Raw genomic sequence first — 24,968 nt, forward strand, 5'->3', positions numbered from 1 at the left:
AGGGGTATTGATCTGTAGTTACCTTTTTGGCAGTTTCTTTATCTGGCTTTGGTATCAGGGCAATGGTAGCCTCAGCCTCATAGAATGAGTTAGCAAGTGTTCTCTCCTCAATTTTTGGGAAAAGTTTGAGGATTGATATTAGTTCTTTAAATGTCTGGTAGAACTCACCAGTGAAACCATTTGGTGCAGGGCTTTTCTTTGTCAGAACATTTTTGATTACTGATTCAATCTCCTTACTAGCTGTAGATCTATTCAGATTTTCTATTTCTTCATCATTTAGTCTTGGAAGATTTTGTTTTTCTAGGAATTTGTCCATTTCATCTAAGTTATCCAATTTGTTTGGCACACAATTATTCACAGTATTCTCTTATAATCATTTTTATTTCTGTAGAATTGTATTATTGTCCCCACTTTTTTTATTTTAGCAATTTCAATCTTCTCTCCTTTTTTCTTAGTCCATCTAGCCAAAGATTTGTTAATTTTGTTGGTCTTCTTGAAATAGCAGCTTTCAGTTTTATTGATTTTCTTCTCATTGTTTTTCTATTCTCATTGTTCTCTATTTCATTTATCTCTGCTCTGATCTTTATCATTTCCTTCCTTCTACTAGCTTTAGGTTTAGTTTGTTTTTCTTTCTCTAGGTTCTTAAGTTGTAAAGTTAGGTTGTTGATTTGACATCTTTCTTGTTTTTTAACATAAACATTTATACAATAGCTATAAATTTCCCTCTTAAGTACCATTTTCACTCCATCTCATAAGTTTTGGAATGTTGTGTTTCATTTTCATTTGTCTCTAAGTATTTTCTGATTTCCCTTGTGACATCTTCTGTGATCCCTTGGTTGCTTAAAAGTATGTTCGATTTCCACAATTTTGTTAATTTTCCAGTTTTCTTCTGTTACTGGTTTCTAATTCCATCCTGTTGTGATCAGAGGAGATACTTTGTATAATATCTATCTTTTAAAATCTGTTGAGACTTAATTTGTGGCCAAACACATGGTCTATTGGGAAGATGCCCCATGTGCTCTTGAGAAGAATATGTAAACTACTGTTGTTGGGTAAAGTGTTCTGTATGTGCCTGTTAGATCTAGTGGGTATATTGTGTTGAGTCCTCTATTTCTTTACTTCTGTCTGGTTGTTCTATCCATTATTGTGAGTGGGGTATTGAAGTCTCCAACTATTATTGTAGAACTGTCTATTTCTCTCATTAATTCTGTAAGTTTTTGCTTTGTTTTTGTTTTTTTTTGCGGTATGTGGGCCTCTCACTGTTGTGGCCTCTCCCGTTGCGGAGCACAGGCTCCGGACACGCAGGCTCAGCGGCCATGGCTCACAGGCCCAGCCGCTCTGCGGCATTTGGGAGCTTCCTGGACCGGGGCACGAACCTGTGTCCCCTGCATTGGCAGGCGGACTCTCAACCACTGCGCCACCAGGGAAGCCCAGTTTTTGCTTTATGTATTCTGATCGTCTGTCATTAGGTATAAACGTTTATACTGCTGCTATACTGAACCTTTCATTACTATATATAATGTCCTTCTTTGTCTCTTGTAACCTTTTTTGATTTAAAGTCTATTCTGTCTAATATTAGTATAGCCACTCCTGCTCTCTTCTGGTTACTATTTGTGTAGAATATTTTTTCCATCATTTCACTTTCAATCTATTTGCCTTTGGCTCTAAAGTGAAAATTTTGTAGACAGCATGTAATTGGATAATGTGTTTTTATTCATTCTGCCAATCTGTGTCTTTTGAATGGAGAATTTAATCCATTTACTTTAAAAGTAATTACTGATAATGAAGGACTTACTTCTGATTTTGCTATTTGTTTTCTGTATGTCTCATAGCTTTTTTGTCCCTCATTTCCTGCATTACTCTCTTCTTTTGTGTTTAGCTGATTTTTTGAGTGAGTTTTAACTCCTTTTTCATTTCCGTTTGTGCATATTCTATAGCTATTGAGGTTACCATGGGATTTATACCAGCTTAACTTCAATAATATACAAAAACTCTGCTTCTTTACAGCTCCATCCCCACCCCTTTCAGTTGCTAAGGTAACAAATTACATTTTTATATACTGTGTGCCCGAAAACATTAATTAACCGTTCTTTCAAATGCATCAGTCTCTTAAATAATATGGAAAAGAGGATTTGGACTTACCAGTCAAATTTACAATAATACTAGTTTTTACACTAATATACTTTTCTTTAAAGGTATTAGTTTCTTAAATCATGTAAAAACCAGAAAGTACAGTACAAACCATTGTTACAATAATACTAGCTTTTATAACTACCCACGTATTTACTTTTATTGAGATCCTTATTTCTCCATATGACCTCAGGTTACTGTCTCATGCCCTTTCATTTCACTTTGCAGGCCTCCCTTGAGCATTTCTTGAAGGGCAGGTCTAAAGAAAACAAACTCTCTCAGCTTTTGTTTATCCGGGAATGTCATATCAATAATTTATCCCTCAATTCTGAAGGACAGTTTTGCTAGATATAGGATTCTCGGTTGACAGATGTTTTCTTTTAGCACTTTGAATATATTGGCCTACTGCCTTCTGGCCTCCAAAATTTCTGATGAGAAATCTGCTTATAATCTTATTGAGGATCCCTTGTATGTGATAATTTGCTTCTCTCTTGCTGCTTTCAAGATCCTCTCTTTGCCTCTGGCTTTTGAAAGTTTGATTAAAACGTGTCTTGGTGTGTGTCTCTTTGAGTTCATCTTAGAGTTTGCTGAGCTTCTTGGATATTTATATTTACAACTTTCATCAAATTTGGGAAGTTTTCAGCCATTATTTGCTCAATATTCTCTCTACCCTTTTCTCTTTCTCTTCTCCTTCTGAGACTTCCACAGTGTTCTGTTTCATGGTGTTCCTCAGGCTGTATTCACTTTTCTTCAAACATTTTTCTTTCTGTTCCTCAGACCTGATAATTTCCACTCTCCTATCTTCAAGTTATCTGATTCTTTTGCCTGCTCAAATCTGCCTTTGAATCCCTCTAGTGAATTTTTCATTTCAGTTATTGTATTTTTCAACTCCAGAATTTTTCTGGTTTCTTTTTAGGTTTCCTATCGCTCTGATATTTCCATTTTGTTCACACATTATTTTCTTGACTTTCCCCACTTCTTCCTTAGTTCTTCAAGCACCTTTAAGACAAATGTTTTAAAATCACTGTCTAATTTATCTGCCATCAGGTCTTTTACAAGGATAGTTTCTGTTGATTTATTTTTTCCTTTGAATAGGCCATATTTTGCTCATTTCTTTGTATGTCATATGACTTTTTGATTGAAAAGTGGGCATTTGAATCCAATAATGTAACTCTGGAGCTCAGAATACATATATTTTAAAATATTTGAAGCTAATAGCTTTTTTCAGTTTACATAAACAAATTTTTATCTTTTGTGCTTCCTTTGATTACTCTAAACCACAGAAATTATCAACTTTCAAAAAAATCTGATTGAAAATGTTAATTCTTTTTACTGAATTACCAACATACTACAATTATTCATTTTGGTGTATGCTAAGCAGTAGTAGTTTTTCCACAATGTTTTTAGTCAAACAACTTCTGGAAAAAGAATTTTATGTGGAAATTTAAATATAAAACAGATAAAAATGAACTTATGGTTAAATAGGGTAATGGGGAGTCTCACCCTCTCAGTACCTCCCCTTGTGAACTAGGTGGTCCCTGAGGCCTCTCTGTAGGGCCTGAGCAGTTAGATCTATACTTTATACCAGTGATATTCAGAGTTTCTCTTTCTAAGTTGCTATCCAGTTTTCCTAACATCATTCATAAAATGAGTCTTCCTTCCCAAACCCTATGGTCTTTCTAAACACTAAACCTCTTTATACATAATATCAAGTTTATTCTGAGCTATCTATCTGTTCTGCTGATCTAACTTTCTATTTTCACATCAAACGTAATTTATATAGGTTTTTGCCAACTTCCCGCACTGATTCTTCACTATAGGTTTTTATTTTTGTTTTCTGTATTTATTGTTTTATAACTGAATAAACATATATTTTTCCTTTTCCCATACTGGATATTCACACAACCAGAACTATGTTTTGGGGAGTTTCGCATTTTCCCCATGTCATCCTCTTTTCTTCCATATATGTTATGGAATTATTTCTGGAATATAAATGTTCATCCATATCTAACCATATGTAGCTTCTCCTCCTTGGTTATCACAACGTGTCAGGTGACAGGTATATTCCCTATATAGGCTCCTATTACTTCTACCTTAACTACCTCCTCTTTGCTACAGCTGGATTAAGTCCAGACTACCAGTTCCCTCATATGCTTCCTCTAATCCTTAGAGGAGATGATATCACCAGCAAAACAAACTTGTCAGAGATTTTGTTTTTAGCTAGATGAGATTTTAAGCAGATGAATATGGTGCTCTGTTACCATAATACTATGTGGTTTTGGTGGCTGTGTCAGGGTGACAAATGTAAAGCTTGGTCCCTTCCTCTTGGGGCTCACAACGTAGTAGGGGGAGATGGGAGCAGGGAATGGGATGAGGCTGTGGAGTCAGATAAGGGCCTAACAGAGGAGAGTATCCTATTTCCTATGAGTAAGCTTTGAAAGATGAATAGGTCTTTGCTATGGGGAAGTGGGATAAAAGAAAGGGATCCTGGGTAGAGACAGCAGCGCCCTCTCTATTATAACACAGCATGCCCTATTTAGGGAACTGCACAGAACGATGGATGGTGCACTGGCTACAAGGGGTAGTGTAAAAAGAAAAGGGCTAATAAGTAAGGAAGATACAGTTTCTCAAAGATCCCTTCAGAAAGATTTTAAGCCAATTAATAATATCTTTTTTCCTGTCTTACAACTGTAAATAAAATTTCTATGTCACAAAAATATTAGTATGTGAGGGAATTACAGTGTTAGGTGGATTATACTTTTTGTATTAACCAAAATGCCACACTTATTATTAATCCTTTCTAACACCAAGAGAGCTACTCTAAGGCAGTTTTCATACTCAAAAGTACTGAATTTACTTTCAAACTATTAAGACAATAGCACATTGTTTGAAACTCTTGTATTAATAAATTCATAGTAATCATTCCATTGTCTCATACCTGCACGTTGTAGCAAACAAAGCTCGTTGATACTTATATATTTCTTAAACACATCCATACAAACCTATAAAAGTCACGCAAAATGTAAAATTACCTTTTTATATTTCGTAAAATCTACACAAATTTCAGTCCTGTATTTTTGCTTATTCCAATTTTTTTAAGTCAATTGAAAGCAATGGAATAAAGAAGCTGATGTTAGGTTAACTAAGATTTGAAATGTACGTTGAATTCATTACAAAAATCTTATTCAGAGAATCTCTGTCAAAGAAATAGCCTAGGAAACAGAGTCAAGATTAGCAATCAACTGGGGAAGGGAGGACTTCTTTTACTGGTATAAGGAGAAACACATGGACCAATGGATTGAACAGAGATCCTATTAATAGACCCACTCATACACAATCAGCTGATTTATGACATGGTGATACTGCAGTGCAGTGGGGGAAAGGATGGTTTGGGGTCACCTGGAGATACACATGGGAAAAAATATGTATCTAGACCTTCTCACATCCTAAACAAAAATTAATTCTAGATGGCTTAGAGTTCTAAATGTAAATATCAGACAAGACAAGAAAACTTTTAAAGGAAAAACATAAAAGAACATCTTCATGATTTTGGCAAAGCTTTCTTGAACAGCATGTAAAAAGTCAACACCATAAAAGGGAAATAAATAGATAAGATTAGACTATATAAAGATTAATAATTTTGTTTACCAAAGACACTTTTAAAAGGGTGAAAAGTTTGACCCACCTCCTAGAGTAATGGAAGTAAAAACAAAAATAAACAAACGGAACCTAATGAAACTTAAAAGCTTTTGCACAGCAAAGGAAACCACAAACAAGACGAAAAGACAACCCTCAGAATGGGAGAAAATACTTGCAAATGAAGCAACTGACAAAGGATTAATCTCCAAAATATACAAGCAGCTCATGCAGCTCAATAACAAAAAAACAACCCAATCCAAAAATAGGCAGAAGACCTAAATAGACATTTCTCCAAAGAGTATATACAGATTGCCAACAAACACATGAAAGGATACTCAGCATCACTAATCATTAGAGAAAAGCAAATCAAAACTACAATGAGGTATCACCTCACGCAGGTCAGAATGGGCATCATCAAAAAATCTACAAACAATCAATGCTGGAAAGGGTGTGGAGAAAAGGGAACCCTCTTGCACTGTTGGTAGGAATGTAAATTGATACAGCCACTATGGAGAACAGTATGGAGGTTCCTTAAAAAACTACAAATAGAACTACCATATGACCCAGCAATCCCACTACTGGGCATATACCCTAAGAAAACCATAATTCAAAAAGAGTCATGTACCACAATGTTCACTGCAGTTCTATTTACAATAGCCAGAACATGGAAGCAACCTAAGTGTCCATTGACAGATGAATGGATAAAGAAGATGTGGCATATATATAATGGAATATTACTCAGCCATAAAAAGAAACAAAATTGAATTATTTGTAGTGAGGTGGATGGACCTACAGTCTGTCATACAGAGTGAAGTAAGTCAGAAAGAGAAAAACAAATACTGTATGCTAATACATATATATGGAATCTAAAAAAAAGAAAAAACAGTTCTGAAGAACCTAGGGGTAACATGGGAATAAAGACACAGACACAGAGAATGGACCTGAGGACACAGGGAGGGGGAAGGGTAAGCTGAGACGAAGTGAGAGAGTGGCAATGACATATATACACCACCAAATGTAAAACAGATAGCTAGTGGGAAGCAGCTGCATAGCACAGGGAGATCAGCTCGTGCTTTGTGACCACCTAGAGGGGTGGGATAGGGAGAGTGGGAGGGAGACGCAAGAGGGAAGGTATATGGGGATATATGTGTACGTATAGCTGATTCACTGTGTTATACAGCAGCAACTAACACAACAATGTAAAGCAATTATATTCCAATAAAGATGTTAAAATAAAATAAAATTAGAGATTTAACTAAGCAAAAAAAAATAAATAAATAAAATAAAAGGGTGAAAAGGCCTGTTGATGGAATGTAAATTGGTATCATTATGGAGCACAGTATGGAGGTTCCTTAAAAAACTAAATATAGAACTACCATATGATCCAGCAATCCCCCTCTTGGGCATATATCTGGAGAAAATCATAAATTGAAAAGATACATGCACCCCAACATTCACTGCAGCATTATTTACAATAGCCAAGACATGGAAGCAATCTAAATGTCCTATGACAGAGGAGTGGATAAAGAAGATGTGGTACTTATATACAATGGAATATTACTCAGCCATAAAAAAGAATGAAATAATGCTATTTGCAGCAAGATGGATGCAACTAGAGATGATCATACTAAGTGAAGTAAGTCAGAAACAGAAAGACAAATATGCTTATATGTGGAATCTAAAAAAATGGTACAAATGAACTTATTTACAAAATAGAAATAGAGTCACAGATGTAGAAAACAAACTTATGGTTTACCGGGGGAAAAGGGGAGGGGAAGGGATAAATTGGGAGATTGGGATTGTCATATACATACTACTATATATAAAATAGATAACTAATAAGCACCTACTGTACAGCACAGGGAACTCTACTCAATACTCTGTAATGACCTATATGTGAAAAGAATCTAAAAAAGAGTGGATATATGTATATATATATATATAACTGATTTACTTTGCTATACACGTGAAACTAACACAACATTGTAAATCAACTATACTCCAAAAAAAAATTAAAAAAATAAAAGGGTGAAAAGGCAACTTGTAAAGTAGTAAAAGTTATTTGCAATACGTATATCCAACAAAGCATTTGTATCTAAAATATATACAGAATTCTTAAGATGGACGAGAAAAAGATAATCCTCTAGAATATAGGCAAAATATTTAGATATTTACAGAAAGGGGATATTCAAACACCTAACAAACATTTTGAAAGATGCTCAACTTCATCAATCACTAGGGAGAGTATCACTCCCCACCCACTAGAATGGCTTAAATTAAAAGGCTGATAACACCAAGAGATGGTGAGGATGTAAAGCAACCAGAACTCTCAAACATTGCTGGTTAGAGTGTAATTTGGTAAACCACTTTGGAAATCTGTCTGGCAGTATCTACTAAAGTTGAATATATGTAGACCCTTTGACCCAATAATTCCAGTTTTAAGTATAACCCATCAGCATGTGTTCATATGTTCACCAAAAGACATGCAGAACACTACTGTATTTACCAAATTTAGAAATCACCCATCAAAAGCAGTATTTATCAACAAAAAACATTTTGATATACTCATACAATGGAATATTTAATATTATACAGCAATGAGAAAGAAGCATCTACAATTAAGTAAAAAAGTACAGATGAATCTCAAAAATGTTGAGCAAAAGCAGCCAGAAACAAAAGAATACAAATTGTATGATTCCATTTATGTAAAGCACAAAATCAGGCAAAGCTCATATATTAGGAGTTGATGAAAACCTGAATTAAAACATATGACTGAGATGGTTATTAAAACAATCTCTACTTCAAAGACTTAACATATTTTACCTTTTCATCCCCTTGCTCAGGCACGTGAGCAAACTTGCACTGTGATCGCTCACAGCCACGTAATGTATTAAAATGAAATTTGCAATATCTATGGGGTATCATCAACCCTAGGGACTTCTGGAACACCTAGAAAATTAGACAAATTCCCTTTCTGTGTTAATTGTAAAACACTTACTGCAATCAAGTGAGAAAGTATTTGAAACAATCAGAAATATTATACATCCAAAAAAGTATCACGATAAATTGTTTGCTGACTTGATAAAAAGTAACTCCAAACAATTTATATTTTTAAAAATTATGAAAAAAATCAATTTAAAGTTATTTGTCTGAATTTTTGCAATTTCCTTTAGTGTAAAACTTTTATATTTCATCAAAGTTACTACCATTTTACTTTACGTGATTTTAAAAGTTTATACTTTCCCTCCTCCTTCTCATGTGCCTGCCCTTTTAACTTGTATAAAAAGTTAATTCTGTAATAATATGCATATTTCAGATGCATTTATTAGAACCAAAAATCTCCTTAGCTTTTCTGATTATTGGAAAAAGGCAATGAGTGAAAGCTTTTTACAACAGGCTTTTCCTATCAATAGCTTTATATCACTAGCTTTCTCCTTCATCACAGGGAACTATTCATCCTGTATTTTCTGTTTTGGATATCCCATCCCCCACCCTCTGCCTTAAACCTGTTATACTGTTTGTGAATATCCTCTGAATCGCTACCCATTTTCTGTCCCTTACCACCAACCCCCATTTAAAATCCATAAAATGTCCAGAACTGCTTAAATGATGATAGGGAAATTAATCAGAAAGCCCCAAAGCACAAGCTTATAAGATTATTATTTTTTTTAATGGGGCGCTTACCCCTATAGTTTTTTCCCTCTTAAATATTTCACAAATTTCAGGATCCTGCGGTTTTAGAAGAGAATGTTTTCCTGGAAATCTGAAATCTAGAAATGATTAAGAATGACATTACATTCCAATATGTTACAACTTATTCCTTTCATAACAATCAAACAGATGACTACTACTATCTGCTTTAATATTTCACTTTGGACTTCTTGTGCTCAGTTCAAGGTCTGCTGCTGTGGTATGTTCCTGTGAAATATACAGTAATTTACATCTTAGGTGTTCCTTAAGGATGTCTAGATCTGAACTTAACATTTTAAATTCATTATAAGCTAAAGATGCTTTCTTAAAAGCCTTACACAGCAGAATTGAGTACTATATTCAAATGATTGTCTGTAAGTTAAACAGACAAATATTACACACAATAAACCTTTCTTAGGGAAGAAAACTACTGACAAACCCAGGTGCTATGGACCGACTGTGTCTCCCCCCAATTCATATATTGAAGCCTTAACCCCCAAAGTGACTGTATTTGGAGTTAGGGCCTTTTGCAGAAGTAATTAAGGCTAAATGGGGTTGTAAAAATGAGGCCCTGATCTGATAGAATCAATGTCTCTATAAGAGACACCAGAGAGCTTTCTCTCTCTCTCTCTCTCCCCCCCCCCCCCCCCACCGCATGCACATGCACCAAGGAAAGGCCATGTGAGGACTTAGTGAAAAGGCTGCCGTCTGTAAGCCAGGAAGACAGCCAGAAACTGAACTCTACCAGAAACTTGATCTTGGACTTCTAGCTTCCAGAACTGTGTGAAATGAATATCTGTTGTTTAAGCCACCCAGTCTGTGGCATTTTGTTATGGCAGCCCGAGCTGACTATTATACCAGGGATCATTATCCCTTAATGTTAGTCTTTTAAAATGAGAATTAGGACATTTACAAATTATTTTTTCGAAAGATAACACAAAAATGTTTTTATCTTAAGCAATTTCATTTTTCATTTTGGCAGCATCCAGATATAATTTGGGACAAGCTGACGTTTTTGCTGCATAGCTTTGCAGTACTTTTCATTATGAAACAGGTAAAGCTTTTTAAGATAAAACACGTGATCATCATGGGCTTGCTGCTACAGTACACAACACCAGGCAGCATGAAGTCAATAATGGGAAGTCCAGAAGAGTTAGGTGTGAGCTACACACACAACAGGATTTTATTGTTTCTAAATTAATTCTTCAATCTAGTTTATTTTTTCACAGCATTATGAATTACCAAAAAAGACACAAATTCTAAACTACATTCTAAATTTCTAAAACACTCACTTAAAATATGAATATTTTAGGTATAGACTATAATTTACCTATACTAACACTATTGCATAAATATAGATATCTCAGAAGTCGCTCCATCAAAAGTACTAACTAAAGGTATACAAACCTTCTAATCTTAGCATATTCTATACTTGTTTCAATTTTTTTCTCTTCTTTTTTTGGGGGGGCCCTGCCACACAACTTGCAGGATCTTAGTTCACTGACCAGGGATTGAACTCGTGCCCCCTGCAGTGGATGTGCAGAGTCCTAACCACTGGACTGCCGCCTGGGAATTCCCTCAATTTCTTTCTTAACTTTTTTGTTTTGGGTGGAAAAATCTCCTGTATCATTTCTATATTATCAAAAGCCAACAGAATTTTACTAAGAAAATCATACCATTCATCCAGGGCTTCAGTAATGTGTCTTCCTGATGAGCACTTAGATTCAAAGGTGGCACTGGCACTGATAAGCACAGAGGTTTGGGGCCCAGCGCTGCCAACTGACATTCACCAACCACATTATCTGTATTTTTAGAATCGCTGCTGTGTGAGCAGAAAACCCAAAAGCAGAATTTAAATTTATTCTAAAGACATAAAGTAATGAGAATCAAATAAGTAGAAACACATCCTAATGATAGTATTGATGTAGTCTACATACTATGCTGTGTACTACCATCATATACTATGATTCTTCAGTATTTTCAATAGGTTGTTCCTGCCTTCTTAACTAGAAAACTGATACTTGTTAAATGGCTAGGGATGGGTAAAAGTGGGGTGGTGGGGTCAAAACTAGAGCAAAGTATTTCTGATCATGTCAGACAAAAGGTTTGAGGAGGAACTGGACTAGCATCCAAATCCAGAAAAGATCATGCAATGATTCTATTAATAGTGCAATAAAATAAATGAATTGTAAGTTATTCTTCAGGACATGTATATATAATAAATTTATACATGTACTTGAGACCTTCCTTTGGGAAGAAGGTATAAGAAATGTATTGTTCTAGGCTACTGATTTAAACAGCTTTGACTGTGTTCTAATATGTGAGATCCTATATAGCCAATTAACAAAAAACCCTTAATCTGGAGGTCACTTAACCTAGAAAAATAAATAACTTAAGCAAGGGGGAGGGTGGAAAGTACCTCAGAGCTATCAGATATAAATGAATTTACTTTTTCGGAGAAAGACTTATACCCTCATTCAGATACTACAGTATTTTACCTTAAACACAATTCTAATAAAGCTTTTTCAGCTGGGGTTCCCTTGGCCAGCAGAGAGTAAAAATAGTAAGAAAAGGGGCCAATGCTTATAACAGTTGAAACCTAGTAGCACTGATGGGAGTTCAATAATTTCACACAAAAATATTTGTTTCTCTCCCCAACTTGGGATATCATTGATATGCGCAATTATCATACCCCCTCCAAATAAAACAAAATAAAAGCAGTAACATAAAACAAACAAATATGAATTATGGAATTTTACAGATGGAAAAGCTTATCTAGAAAAATTCTTTTATTTTGATTGGGTAATGAAACCCAGGGTAATGTGGTGACTTACCCAATGTCACACTCCTGGTCATTATGGTAGAGCCAAGGTGATGACAAAACTCTGCAGGTTGCAACTATTTAGCTTGTAAGCAAAATGTTTTTAATAGGAAAAAAAAAAGTTAACCTTGTCACATTTTCTTTTTAAGATCTTCAAGTGGGCATGAACCATACGGGCTTCTATGCCAATCTAATTCTTACCTAGGCTTTTCTTTAATGTAATGGTTCTCAAACTTGAACATGTAGCAGGATTAGTTGGTGACTTTGTTGAAACACAGATTGATGGGCCCCATTTCCAGAGTTTCTGATTCAGTAGGTCAGGGGTGGGAACAAATAATTTACATTTATGACAAGTTCCCACATGATGCAGCTGCTCCAAGGACCACACTTTGAAAAACACTGTCTTAACATAAAAGAACTTGAACATATTTGTCACCTGACCCGACTGTGCCTTGCCTCAACAGCAAGATAGGTGTGGGGGGTGGATCAAATGACCTCCAAGGTGTCCTCTAAATCTAAATTTGGTATCTGTATATGTTCCAGTGAGTGTACTGTAGCTCTCAGTACTAATCGCTGCAGACATAGAAGATACCTGCAAATTGCAATGTTCATCTGATTTCAGCTAGTCTTACCTTCATAGAAGTCACATACACATCTTTTTTTCTTTTATTTTATCACTATTCCTCATTCCTCCCTCAAAAAATATTTTAATGGCTCCAAACACTTAGTGATAACTTTAAGGTAACTTACAATATCCCTGACATCTGTATACACCTGACACATTACTTAAATAATACCCATATATTGTTTACGGCATAGTAGCCCAAGTATATACAGGAGAGAAGGAAAAATATGCTCAAGATACAAATTACATGAATGACTATTTTAACATTATGTAATTAAAAGTTATGTTACAGACCTTTTGCAAACTTCATAAATATCTTCTTTTTCTTCTTGAATAGTCACCTTGTCCAAAAATCTACACTGTGAAGAGATTATGGTTAAATAGTATAAGTGACTATCTCTGCATTCCATATTAGGCTATGAGGCTTATCAGATCAGAATGTACTAGATGTTAATTAAACGACTAGCTTATGGTCAAGCAGGAAAATAATTCTACTCTACATTATTTAAAATATGAACACTGATTTTAAAATCTCTGCTGTTAAGAAAAACTAATATAAATCAATACATTTTTCCCAATTTTTGATGTCACCTTTAATTATGCAAGCCACCATTTCAAATTATTTTGGACAATTAAAGTTATATTTCTTTTTATTCAGAAAAAAACAGCTTTGAGTGATTTTTATTTTTAGGTGGTATTTACCAACATAAACGTGTTTTTCATTAGAAATATTTATATGTATTTGAAACATTGCTACACTTAAAGCACTTTACAATTAGTAATTAGTGTTTTGGGAATTGTGATTCTCTAATTATAAGAAAATTATACATACTAGACCTTTGAAAAAACAAGCACCAAGAAAATAAACACCCCAAATCACCCATCATTTGGGCAGCCAGAGATAACCACGTAATATCTTACTTTATATCTTTCTAGTCTTTTTGAAATACACAATCATATTTTACAATAATGGTACATACTATATATACTATTGTAACTATAAAAATCAACTGAGTAACATGAAACACTAGCAAATAGAAAGATATACCATGTTCCTAGATGAGAATGTTAAAGGTAAAAAATGTTAATTGCCTGCAAATTAATTTATACATTTAAAAAATTACAATGTGTGTTTAAAGCTCTTAAAAGAATATAAGAATAGCCAGAAATATTTTAGATTTATAATACATGTTAGTATCTTTTAAAGCAAGCCTTCCTGACTGTTTTTATTTTTCAAGTAATTGACAGTATGGAATTGGTACAGGACCTGAGCAATTAATGAAATAAAAGACAAGTAAAAGAATCATTCTATACATAAAAATTGAAACTATTAAAGATGGCATTTGAAATTTGTGAGGAAATGATTCAATAAATAGTAACAGGGCTTCCCTGGTGGCACAGTGGTTGAGAGTCCACCTGCCGATGCAGGGGACACAGGTTCGTGCCCCGGTCCAGGAAGATCCCACATGCCGCAGAGCGGCTGGGCCCGTGAGCCATGGCTGCTGAGCCTGCACGTCCGGAGCCTGTACTCCGCAATGGGAGAGGCCACAGCAGTAAGAGGCCCACATACCACAAAAAAATAAAAAAATAAATAGTAACAGAACAACAGGCTAGCTGACTGGATGGAAAAAAGCTTGGTACCAATTCACCATATGCCAAAATACTTTAAGTTCATTAAAGATTTAAATATAAAAAATACTGAAAGTATCAAAAATAAAATAAAGGTGAGTAGTTATATAATTTGGAGGCTGGAGAAAGCCTAAGCTGACACCAAAGGCAGAAACCATGAATTACGGTATCGGTAGGTTTGAATACAAACATTTAAAATATTTTCGTATGCTAAGATGACAGAAGTCACCTGTCAAAATAAGAACAGAAAGGTTACATTGTTTCTACTTTTTTTCTTCCAAGATAAAATTTAAATTTATATTGATAAAAAATTTAAACATAATAACACCAAAAAAGCACTAGAAAAAGATACAGGTGAACATTTTTGATCCAGAAACGGGGAAGGGTTTCTCTAAATACAACTCATAACTCAAATATCATAAAATAAAACATACATTTGAGGGGCTTCCCTGGTGGCACAGTGGTTGAGAATCTGCCTGACAATGCAGGGGACACAGGTTTGAGCCCTGGTCTGGGAAGATCCCACATGCTGCGGAGCAACTAGGCCTGTGAGCCACAACTACTGAGCCTGTGCGTCTGGAGCCTGTGCTCCGCAACAGGAGAGGCCGTGACAGTGAGAGGCCCGCGCAACATGATGAAGAGTGGCCCCCGCTTGCTGCAACTAGAGAAAGCCCTCACACAGAAACGAAGACCCAACACAGCCATAAAAATAAAAAATAAAATAAATAAATTAAAACAACAACAAAACAAAAACAAAAAAAACACATACATTTGACTAAATAAAAATAAAAAGCGCCTTCAAGGTAAAACCAAACTATTAAAGATGGCATTTGAAACCAAGTCAAACACAAATGAAAACCAAGTCAAACACAAATGAAAAAACAGGAAAAAGTTATGGCAACATATGACAAAGAACAAATATGCTTAATATATGAAAAGTTCCTGCAAATAAAAAAAGACCAAAATCCCAAAAGAAAAATGGGCAAAGGATGTAAAAGAGAAGTTCACAGAAGAAAATGTAAATGGCTTTTACACATACTAAAAGATGCTTAACTAGACTCATAAGAGAAAAGCAAATGAAAAGTCATTTGTAAAAATGTACAGATGGACAAAAATAAAAAAAATTTAATACTGAGTTGGTGAGTGTGTGGGGGAGAAAACTGTCATTCCCATACAATGTTGATGGAAGCATAAATCAAAGCAATCTCTATGTAGGGCAATCTGAAAATTCTACTTCTAAGAATTAATCCAAAAATGCTTGCACATATGCAAAATGCCTTATGCTCAAGGATGCATAATGCAACAATGTTAAAATAGCAAAAAATGGGAACAAACCAAGTGTCCATCAACAGTGTAACTTGTTGAATAGAGTATACCCATATAGTGGATAATTATATAATTGTAAAAACAAAGTGTCATTACATATATGGAAAGGAAACAATCTCCATTATACATTAAGTTAAAAAAAGACAAAGAACGATAAGCTGTCCTTTGTATAAAATTAAAAAGAACACACAATAGGTCCAGTTTGAGAAATGGCAAATAAGTATCTCTTATTGGGCTAATCCTTCTTCAGGTAACAACTATAACTCTCAGATGAACTATAAAAAAAAACTCTGCCTGAAAACACTGGAGAGATATGAAAAGTAGGCAGAATCTGGAGGAAAAGAGGGAATGACACTGGGTAACAGTCATGTTTTTATGGATTTATTCTTAAAGAGAGGCCTTAATTGGTTGGAACCACTGGGGAAGGCTAAAAATTTGCCATACTGACACAAAGAACCAGAAGACAGAGTACAGGGCAAAGTCAGAAACTGGGAAGTGAGGCTGGGAATCCTGGAAACGGGAGAGCCTAAGAGAGAAAGCCCCCAAATCTGCTTTTTTTTTTTTTTTTTTTTTTTTTCCATGTTTCCAGGGCATGAACCAGACATGGGCACAAACCAAAAGCCAAGCTGGGATAAACAAGGAGTTACTTTGTCCCTGGCTGATATAAGACAGGCACCACCAACCAGGCGCCACTCTACCCAGGCCAGGGACAGCCAAATCTGCTTTAAACTTGGTCCAAATCTCTAGCTGACCCTTGAACTACACCTTTGTAAGGTAGACTCCAAACAACCCAGATGACACTAAACGAACTGAAAAAACATTTCAACTGCCTACTACCGCAGGGGAGTAACCTGGAGGCCAAGTCCACCCAAGTTAAAAGCTAAGCATGCAATTACCAGACAGCCCAGCCACTGCAAACCTGGGCATTTATTTCAAAATACCAAAGTTACAGAGATGGAAAACATATTAATGGTTACTAAGGTTATAGAAGTTAGGGGTAGGGAGGGATGTGTGACAAAGGGGTAGCATAAGGAATATCTTTGTAGTGATGGCATAATTATCTTGATTGCAGTGGTGGCTACAAAAATCTGCTCACTTGATAATATATACAGAACTACATACACTCATTATACTAATACCAAATTTCTGCTTCTGATATTGTGCCTTAAGATGTAATCATGGAGGAAAACTACTTTTGCAACTTTCTGTGAATTTACAATTGTTTCAAAATAAAAATTAAAAAGTACACTAGCATTTCAACTATCTGGGGGTCAAAACTAGAATCATTAAGCAACTACTACCATGGTAAATCTAAAAATTGTTATATATGGATTCTGGGTATAACTGATATACAAGAGAAAGAAAAAACAAGGTCTGTAGAAAAGACAGAAATATATATATGTAAAAGATCAGTAAGGAAGCATTTCTAAAAATTCACAGAAAACCATACATAAAAGCAGAAAAGTGGCAAGCTAGACATATGTCCTATAAATCAACCTATTTACCCTCTAAAGTTCCTAAAATATAAGGTGAGAGATGGATAAAGTTTGTTAATTCCCAAATTGTGGGGCCAGATATTTTAATGACAAATATTATTGACAGGGTCATGTATCAATATTTTCTAAAGAGTTGCTACTTTGAAGCTTACCACGGTATCAGAAAGATAAAAGTATCATTCCCCTTCCCTTAAACAAATCCAAAAAGTTTACACTAGGAAGTAGATAAATGATTTTGGGGATTATTTTTAAAAGAGCTAATATTGAAAATAGTCTACATCTTTAAATATTTAGTTAAGAACTCAGTGAATTCTGGCAAACATCTCTTAAAATCTATCCTTGCAGAACTGAAAGCAAAAAGTCTTCTCTTCTGCTTTAAGTAGAATAGAGTACAAACTGTTTATTTTTTAATGCTTTAGAGCAAAGGTTGGCAAGCTATGGCAAGCTATAGCCTGCAGGCTGCCTGTTTTTGTAAATAAAGTTTTATTTGAACACAGCAATTGACATTTGTTTACATATTGTCTATGGCTTCTTTCTCCTTACAGTAACAGAGCTGAGTAGCTAGGACAGCAAACATATGGCCCACAAAGCCAGACAAGTATTTACTATTAAAGAAAAGGTTTGCTGACCCCTGCTATAGAGTCAAGGGATTCTACTGTGTGACCCTGGACAAGATACTAAGTCTCAGTTTTTTCATCTGCAAAGGGAAATAGCAGTACACACTTCATGTGCAGTAAAGGATTAACTCAGTAAATCTGGGTTGTCCATATGCCGTATGTTAAAGGTCTGGCCTGTGACCTGCTCCTAGAAGGTAACTTATAAGCCCTTGGAATATGCTGCTTGATTGTGTGTCTTTGTTTACCTGGGTGTCTGGGATCACAACAGATAATGTAAGCTAACAGTGTAATTTATGGAAGAGGCCTTGGGCCACTCCAGAAAGTCTTTGTGATTTATGACGGGGTCCTTGAGCCATGTGGTATCAGCTTGACCTCTGGAGGGACTGGATTGAGACTGAGTGACTAAGGTCAGCTATGCAGGTGGTCAACCATGCCTATGTGACTGACCCCAATAAAAACCCTGACCAAGCTTCAGGCAAGTCCCTGGCTGGCAATATTCTGTTTTTGTCATACATCACTCCTGGGAGGAGCAAGCAGTGTCCACGTGACTCTATTGGGAGAGAAAAACTGGAAGCTTGTACTCCGTTTCTCCTGTGCTCTGCCCTATGTGACTCTTTCTTTTGCTGACTTTAATCTGTATTCTTCCACTGAAATAAACTGTAACCTTGAGTTACAATAACAGCTTTGCTGACCTCTGTGAGTTCTTCTAGCAAATCACTGAACCTGAGGGTGGCTTTGGGAACTCCTGAATAGCACCTCCTTATATCATAGGGATAAGATATAACCAGTGCTAAGTCTCTAGCACTGGCTGGCTGGCATTTAATAAAGGTTCAATACATAGTGGCTGTTATCATCAAACCATTAAGCAAGTACTTTGTGATATTTTTATTCATGCTACAGGACACTTCTAACACTTAAAGACTTTTTTTTTTTGATGTGGACCATTTTTTAAAGTCTTTATTGAATCTGTTACAATATTGCTTCTGTTTTATGTTTTGATTTTTTGGCTCTGAGGCATGTGGTATCTTAGCTCCCCAACCAGGGATCGAACCTGCACCCCCTGCACTGGAAGGCGAAGTCCTAACCACTGGACTTCCAGGGAAGTCTCAAAAGACTATTTTCAAATGAGGTTCACATTCAATATTCATTCAACAACCATTTGGGACTTCCCTGGCTGTCCAGTGGTTAAGATTCTGCACTTCCATTGCAGGGCACACAGGTTTGATCCCTGGTCAGGGAACTAATATCCTGCATGCCGTGCGGAGCGGCCAAAAAAACCCAATCATTTGTGTTATTGCTCTGTATCAGCCACTGCTCTAGGTGCTAAAGATTCATTTGTGAGCAAAATGGACAAAAATCTTTGCCTTCATGGAGTTTCATTCTAGCAGGAAGAGATGGAGGTAAACATAAATAAGTAAATGTAAAGTATATTATATCATGATAAATACAAGAAAGGGGGATATGAAATGTTGACAGAACGGAGAATACTGGAATTTTAGGTTGGATGGCTAGCAGAGGTCTCTCTAAGAACATGAAATTTGAGTAAAGATGTGAAGGAAATAAGAAAGTAAACTATATCTTTTTTTTTTTTTTTTTTTAGGAGATAAAATGGCAAGGGCAAAGGCCGTGAAGTGGGAGAACGCCTGGTTTGTTCCAAGAACAGCAAGGAGGCTAATGTGGTCAGAGTAAAATGGATAAGGAGAGTAGTCAAAGAGATCAGAGAGGTAACAACGTAGGGGAGGGGTAGGGGGAACAGATAAAGGGCCATGTAGGCCACAGTAAGGAATCTCAATATTAAAAGCCACTGGAGAGTTTGAAGCAGAAGAATAACATGATCTAATTTATGCTATGTTGAGAATAAACTACAAGAGAACAATATCAGAAGCTGGAGAAATGTAGGAGACCACTGCAGTAATTCAGGCAGGAGATGATATTAGGCGGGGCCTGGGCCTGGGCCTGGGCCTGTGTGGTATGTGTGGGAGTGATGAAAAGTGAATAATTTCCAGACATCATCTGAAGCTAAGGCCAGCAGGATTTCCTTACAGTCTGGATATGGAGTGAGAGAAAAAGAAAGTAAGAAAATCCAAGGCTTTTGAGCCTAAATAACTTATAAAGGATAGAGTTGCCTTTAATAGAAAAGGTGAAAATTACAGGAACGGCTGGTTTGTGGTAGGGTAGGGGACATCTAACAGGAGGTCAGTTTTGAACATGTTAAGTTTGAGAAGTATAATTGGACATCCAAGTGGAAAAATCAAATAGGCAACTAGACAGAAAGGTCTGCAGCTCAGAGACGAAGTTCAAGCTGGAGATACCAATTTGAGAGTCTTAGCACACAGATGGCATTCAATGCAATGAGGTTGGATGAGACCATCTAAGGAGCAAATCTAGATAGGAAAAAAGAACAGACTCCTGGTCTAGGCACTGGGTCGCTCCAACATGTAGAGGTCAGGGAGATCAGGAGAGACCAGCGAAACCAACTGGGAAGTTGCAGACAGACAGGACACTAGGCATGCATGTTTAACCTGAAAGCCATGTGAAAAAAATGTTTCAAGGAAAGCGTGATCAACTGTTAAATACTGGTGATAGGTTAAGTAAGATTAAGACTGAACTATGTCGATTAGACTCAGCAACGAGCAGATCACTGGAGAGTTTAAGACAGGTAGTTTTGGTGGAGGTGAAGGTGAGTATCTTTGGAACTGGAGGAGAGAAACTGGGGATAGAGGGTCTAGACAAGTCTTTGGAGAAACAGGACGACAGGTGACAAGGAAAATGGGACCATGAAAATGTATTTTTGGTTTTGTTTGAAGATGGGAGAAAAGCATGCTTATGTTGAAGAGAATGATCCAGTAATGAAAGGAGAATTACTGGAGTAGTATTTTAAGAGAGGAAAGAGATGGATTCTAGCACACAGGTGAAGGGAATAGCCTTGGCCTGTTCATCCAGTGTAACAGAAGTGAAGCTGGAGTTTTGGGAACAGGTGCAGGTAGGTGGCCTAATGTATTGGTAGGAACTTCTTTTCCAATTACTTCAATTTTCTTGGTAAAGTAGGAAACAAGGTTGTTAGCTATGAGGACAAATGAGGAGGAATAAGGAGAAAGAAACATGAAATAGTTGTCTAGGAGTCAATTAAATTATTCAAAAGGTTAAGACAATCATACACATTATCCGGCAGATAATTGATACCCCCAATTTTCTCCATATCATACACCAGTGGTATGTTCCAACATCAAGTTAGGTTTAGCTCCAACTCCTATGCCTTCTACATCTGTGGTCGAATAACTGATGCTTGCATTCATAGCACTCAGACACTATGATATTCTAAAATTTCAAAGAAGATCAAATGATATTCAGTTCTTTGTACTTAGTGAGGCAGGAAGATATGTAACAATTTAGAAAGATTTACATAGGTTTAAGAACTTTAGGATTCTAAAAAGCTAAATATATAATTAAACAGCATACCCCATTTTCCCAGACAAGTGAAACTCTATTAATACTGTGCTTATGGCAAGCATCAAGCAGTATGTCCCATGGCCAGAATGACGTGACTCTTTTACTCAACAAAAAGGCCATTCCCTTGTCACCTGACAGCACTGCTAAGATGGACTTCTGTATTTACCACTATCTGGACCAAGAAATAAGAATATGCAAAAGATTCCCTAGTACCTTTTCATCCAAGTCTGAACTTTTTGTGTGTTCACTGACGTCTCCCAGTTTTTCATTTGAAGAAGTCTCATTAGTAACTTCACCTAAGGAAATGTTTGCACCTTTGGAATCATGTTTTATCTCACTTGCTGAAAAGAAATAATATTCAACTGTAGAAACTTTAAATGACAAAATAACCAAGTCATTTAAAGATTGTTCTAAAAATGAGTTAGAATTCAGAGACTCTTTTAAAGTCCAATGTGACAAATATGAAGCAGCATTTTCAGCAAATTATACATTTATTCCTCCCTCTCTATCAAAATAACTCCATTACATGGTATAAAAAGAATTGGCAGTAAGACAAAATTGAGACATAAAGATAAATTTAAGAATCTTTCTTGATCATGTCCAGCTATTTTTCAATATATTTTTAAAATTGGAAAGTTTTTGAAATTAACTTTCAAATTATTTCCTGTAAAGATTCAGTTATTTAAACTTAGGATTAGCTATTATTAAAAAAATATTAAAAAGGACTCAGATTTAAAATGTGGTAAAGCTTAAATATATATTTCAATTTCAAAAATGAGACTACAAAAATTGCTAAGATCAATTATCTTTTGTAGATAAAGCCTAACAAAGTTATTTATTAAATAATCAACTGGAAAATTTCTCAAACTCTGATCTGCCAACCAGGCAAAACTGAGGAAAACTGACAAACTGTAAAACGTGGTTGACAGACTCTAAAATGAAAAGCTTCCTATTTTAATGAATTCATTCTGACTATGCCTAAATAGAGATATAAAAGTACTCCAATATTACACATTCTGAAAATGTCAAATTTTACCTGCTGACAAGGAAGCACAGATCTCTGACTTCATCAATTCAGGATCCAGTACAGGGAGTTCTCTATTATAAAGCAAACAGAGCTTACACATTATAACATATTCTAGCAAAACTATCCACTCCTCTAAACATTACACAATACTAACTTTAGCAGCCTGGCGAACATCAGCTCAAGTCCTCCAAGGCCAGAGTACTATTCTGGGATAGCACACCCAAGCAGATTCTGCATTTGGTTCTTTTTTTTTTTTTTTTTTTGCGTTACGCGGGCCTCTCACTGTTGTGGCCTCTCCCATTGTGGACGCGCAGGCTCAGCGGCCATGGCTCATGGGCCCAGCCACTCCACGGCATGTGGGATCTTCCCAGACCGGGGCACGAACCCGTGTCCCCTGCATCGGCAGGCGGACTCTAAACCACTGCGCCACCAGGGAAGCCCCTGCATTTGGTTCTTTAATCACATTCGCCACAATTGTTAGGGAGTGCTGCCACTCAAACTCTGTTACTCAGAGAGAACTGATGACATATACCAGGCATTTAAAACATTTTTAAAGTATTACACCAATGCAAGATAATGTTTACCTCCTACTCTTAAGCATGTGTATGTATGTCTTACCGCCAATGTAAAAGGAAGAGTGTGAGAGCACTTTGAATCTCTTTTTGTAGTCTCTGAAGACAACCTAAGGTCTAAAGGTAACAGCTATGGAGATCAGAGTTAAACCAACCTGGGTTCAAATATTGTTCTGCCACTTACTATGTCAACAGTGGCAAAACTATTTAAATTCTTTGAGTCTAACCATATCTGTAAAATGAGAATACCACTTACCCACGAGGTTATTGTGAGGATTAAATAAGATAAAATGTCCTTAAAGCCAATGGCATAGGCTCAACAAATGAAAACTACAGCTATAGGAGCCACTCAAAAACAAGTGGCCAGGGCTTCCCTGGTGGCACAGTGGTTAGGAGTCCGCCTGCCGATGCAGGGGACACGGGTTCGTGCCCCGGTCCGGGAAGATCCCACGTGCCGCGGAGTGGCTAGGCCCGTGAGCCATGGCCACTGAGCCTGCGTGTCCAGAGCCTGTGCTCCGCAACGGGAGAGGCCACAACAGTGTGAGGCCCGCGTACCGGGGAAAAAACAAACAAACAAACAAACAAGTGGCCAAACACTATTCCATTTTTAAAAACTTGGACAGAAGTATATAAAAGTACACAGAATAAAATATAATAGGACTTCCCTGGTGGCGCAGTGGTTAAGAATCCGCCTGCCAGGACAAGAATAAAGATGCAGACATAGAGAATGGACTTGGACACGGGGAGGGGGAAGGGTAAGCTGGGACGAAGTGAGAGAGTGGCATGGACATATATACACTACCAAATGTAAAATAGATAGCTAGTGGGAAGCAGCTGCATAGCACAGGGATGTCAGCTCGGTGCTTTGTGACCACCTAGAGGGGTGGGGTAGGGAGGGTGGGAGGGGAGGCGCAAGGGGGAGGGGATATATGTATACATATAGCTAGCTCATTCACTTTGTTACACAGCAGAAACTAACACAACATTGTAAAGCAATTATAGTACAATAAAGATGTTAAAAAAAGTAAGTATTTATATAACTTTAAGCTTATAGACACATGTATGAAAACCAATGGCTTTTTAAATTATATGATATTATACTTTGTGAGAGGGATTTTCCTTCCAAGTTTCAATGTTACCTCAATTATTCAGAACCTTAATTTTGCTTTTTAAAAAAATTTTCTCTGAAAATAGTATCGTCTTTGATTTTCTGCTTTGAACTACCTTGTCATTTGAAAAAAATTGTGTATATAACAAAAAAAAAAGGAATCCACCTGCCAATGCAGGGGACACGGGTTTGAGCCGTGGTCCAGGAAGATCCCACATGCCGCGGAACAACTGAGCCCGTGCGCCACAACTACTGAGCCTGCGCTCTAGAGCCCGCGAGCCACAACTACAGAGCCCACGTGCCACAATTACTGAAGCCCACGTGCCTAGAGCCCATGCTCCGCAACAAGAGAAGCCACCGCAATGAGAAGCCCGCGCACTGCAATGAAGAGTAGCCCCCGCTCGCCACAACTAGAGAAAAGCCCTTGTGCAGCAATGAAGACCTAACACAGCCAAAAATAAATATAAAATAAATAAATTTAAAAAAAGAATGGGAAAATAAAAGTACAAACAAGACACAAATATATACAAATCTCCTCCCCCAATTCATACCTCTTGACTCATATCTATTAGAATATCTCCATTTCAGTATTTCAAAGGTCTCTCCAACTCAACATGTCTAAATCTGACCTCATGACCAGCATCCCTCCCCAATCCTGCCTGTTTTCATCAGAGAACTGTAATGCCCTTCTTTGAAACAAGAGAAACCAGGTATCTTCCTTAACTCCTACCTCTAACCTCACCCCCATTTGATTAATCAATCTTCACTTCCTAAACCTCTCTCAAATCCACTCCCACTTCTGGTTGAAGTCACCATGTCCTTTGGTCTAATTACGACA

The 24,968-nt window shown here is 36.6% G+C and overlaps 1 protein-coding gene and 1 non-coding gene across 2 annotated transcripts in view; both read right to left on the bottom strand.

Moving 5' to 3' along the window:
• Positions 1-24,968, bottom strand: part of TOPAZ1 (testis and ovary specific TOPAZ 1) — a 68,236-nt gene that overhangs the window by 31,502 nt on the left and 11,766 nt on the right. The window contains exons 3-9 of the mRNA XM_019946664.2: positions 22,460-22,521; positions 21,637-21,764; positions 13,200-13,264; positions 11,136-11,281; positions 9,454-9,539; positions 8,593-8,718; positions 5,069-5,132 (exon numbers count right to left, since the gene is read on the bottom strand). Of these exons, the coding sequence (XP_019802223.2) occupies positions 5,069-5,132; positions 8,593-8,718; positions 9,454-9,539; positions 11,136-11,281; positions 13,200-13,264; positions 21,637-21,764; positions 22,460-22,521 (677 nt within the window). The remainder of the gene's footprint in view (positions 1-5,068; positions 5,133-8,592; positions 8,719-9,453; positions 9,540-11,135; positions 11,282-13,199; positions 13,265-21,636; positions 21,765-22,459; positions 22,522-24,968) is intronic.
• On the bottom strand, positions 16,438-16,572 carry LOC117314026 (small nucleolar RNA SNORA48). Its single transcript, XR_004528713.1, has one exon. It is a non-coding gene; the product is annotated as a small nucleolar RNA SNORA48 (small nucleolar RNA).

The sequence above is a fragment of the Tursiops truncatus genome, chromosome 10 (assembly GCF_011762595.2).
Source record: "Tursiops truncatus isolate mTurTru1 chromosome 10, mTurTru1.mat.Y, whole genome shotgun sequence".
In the NCBI taxonomy this organism is placed as follows: Eukaryota; Metazoa; Chordata; class Mammalia; order Artiodactyla; family Delphinidae; genus Tursiops; species Tursiops truncatus.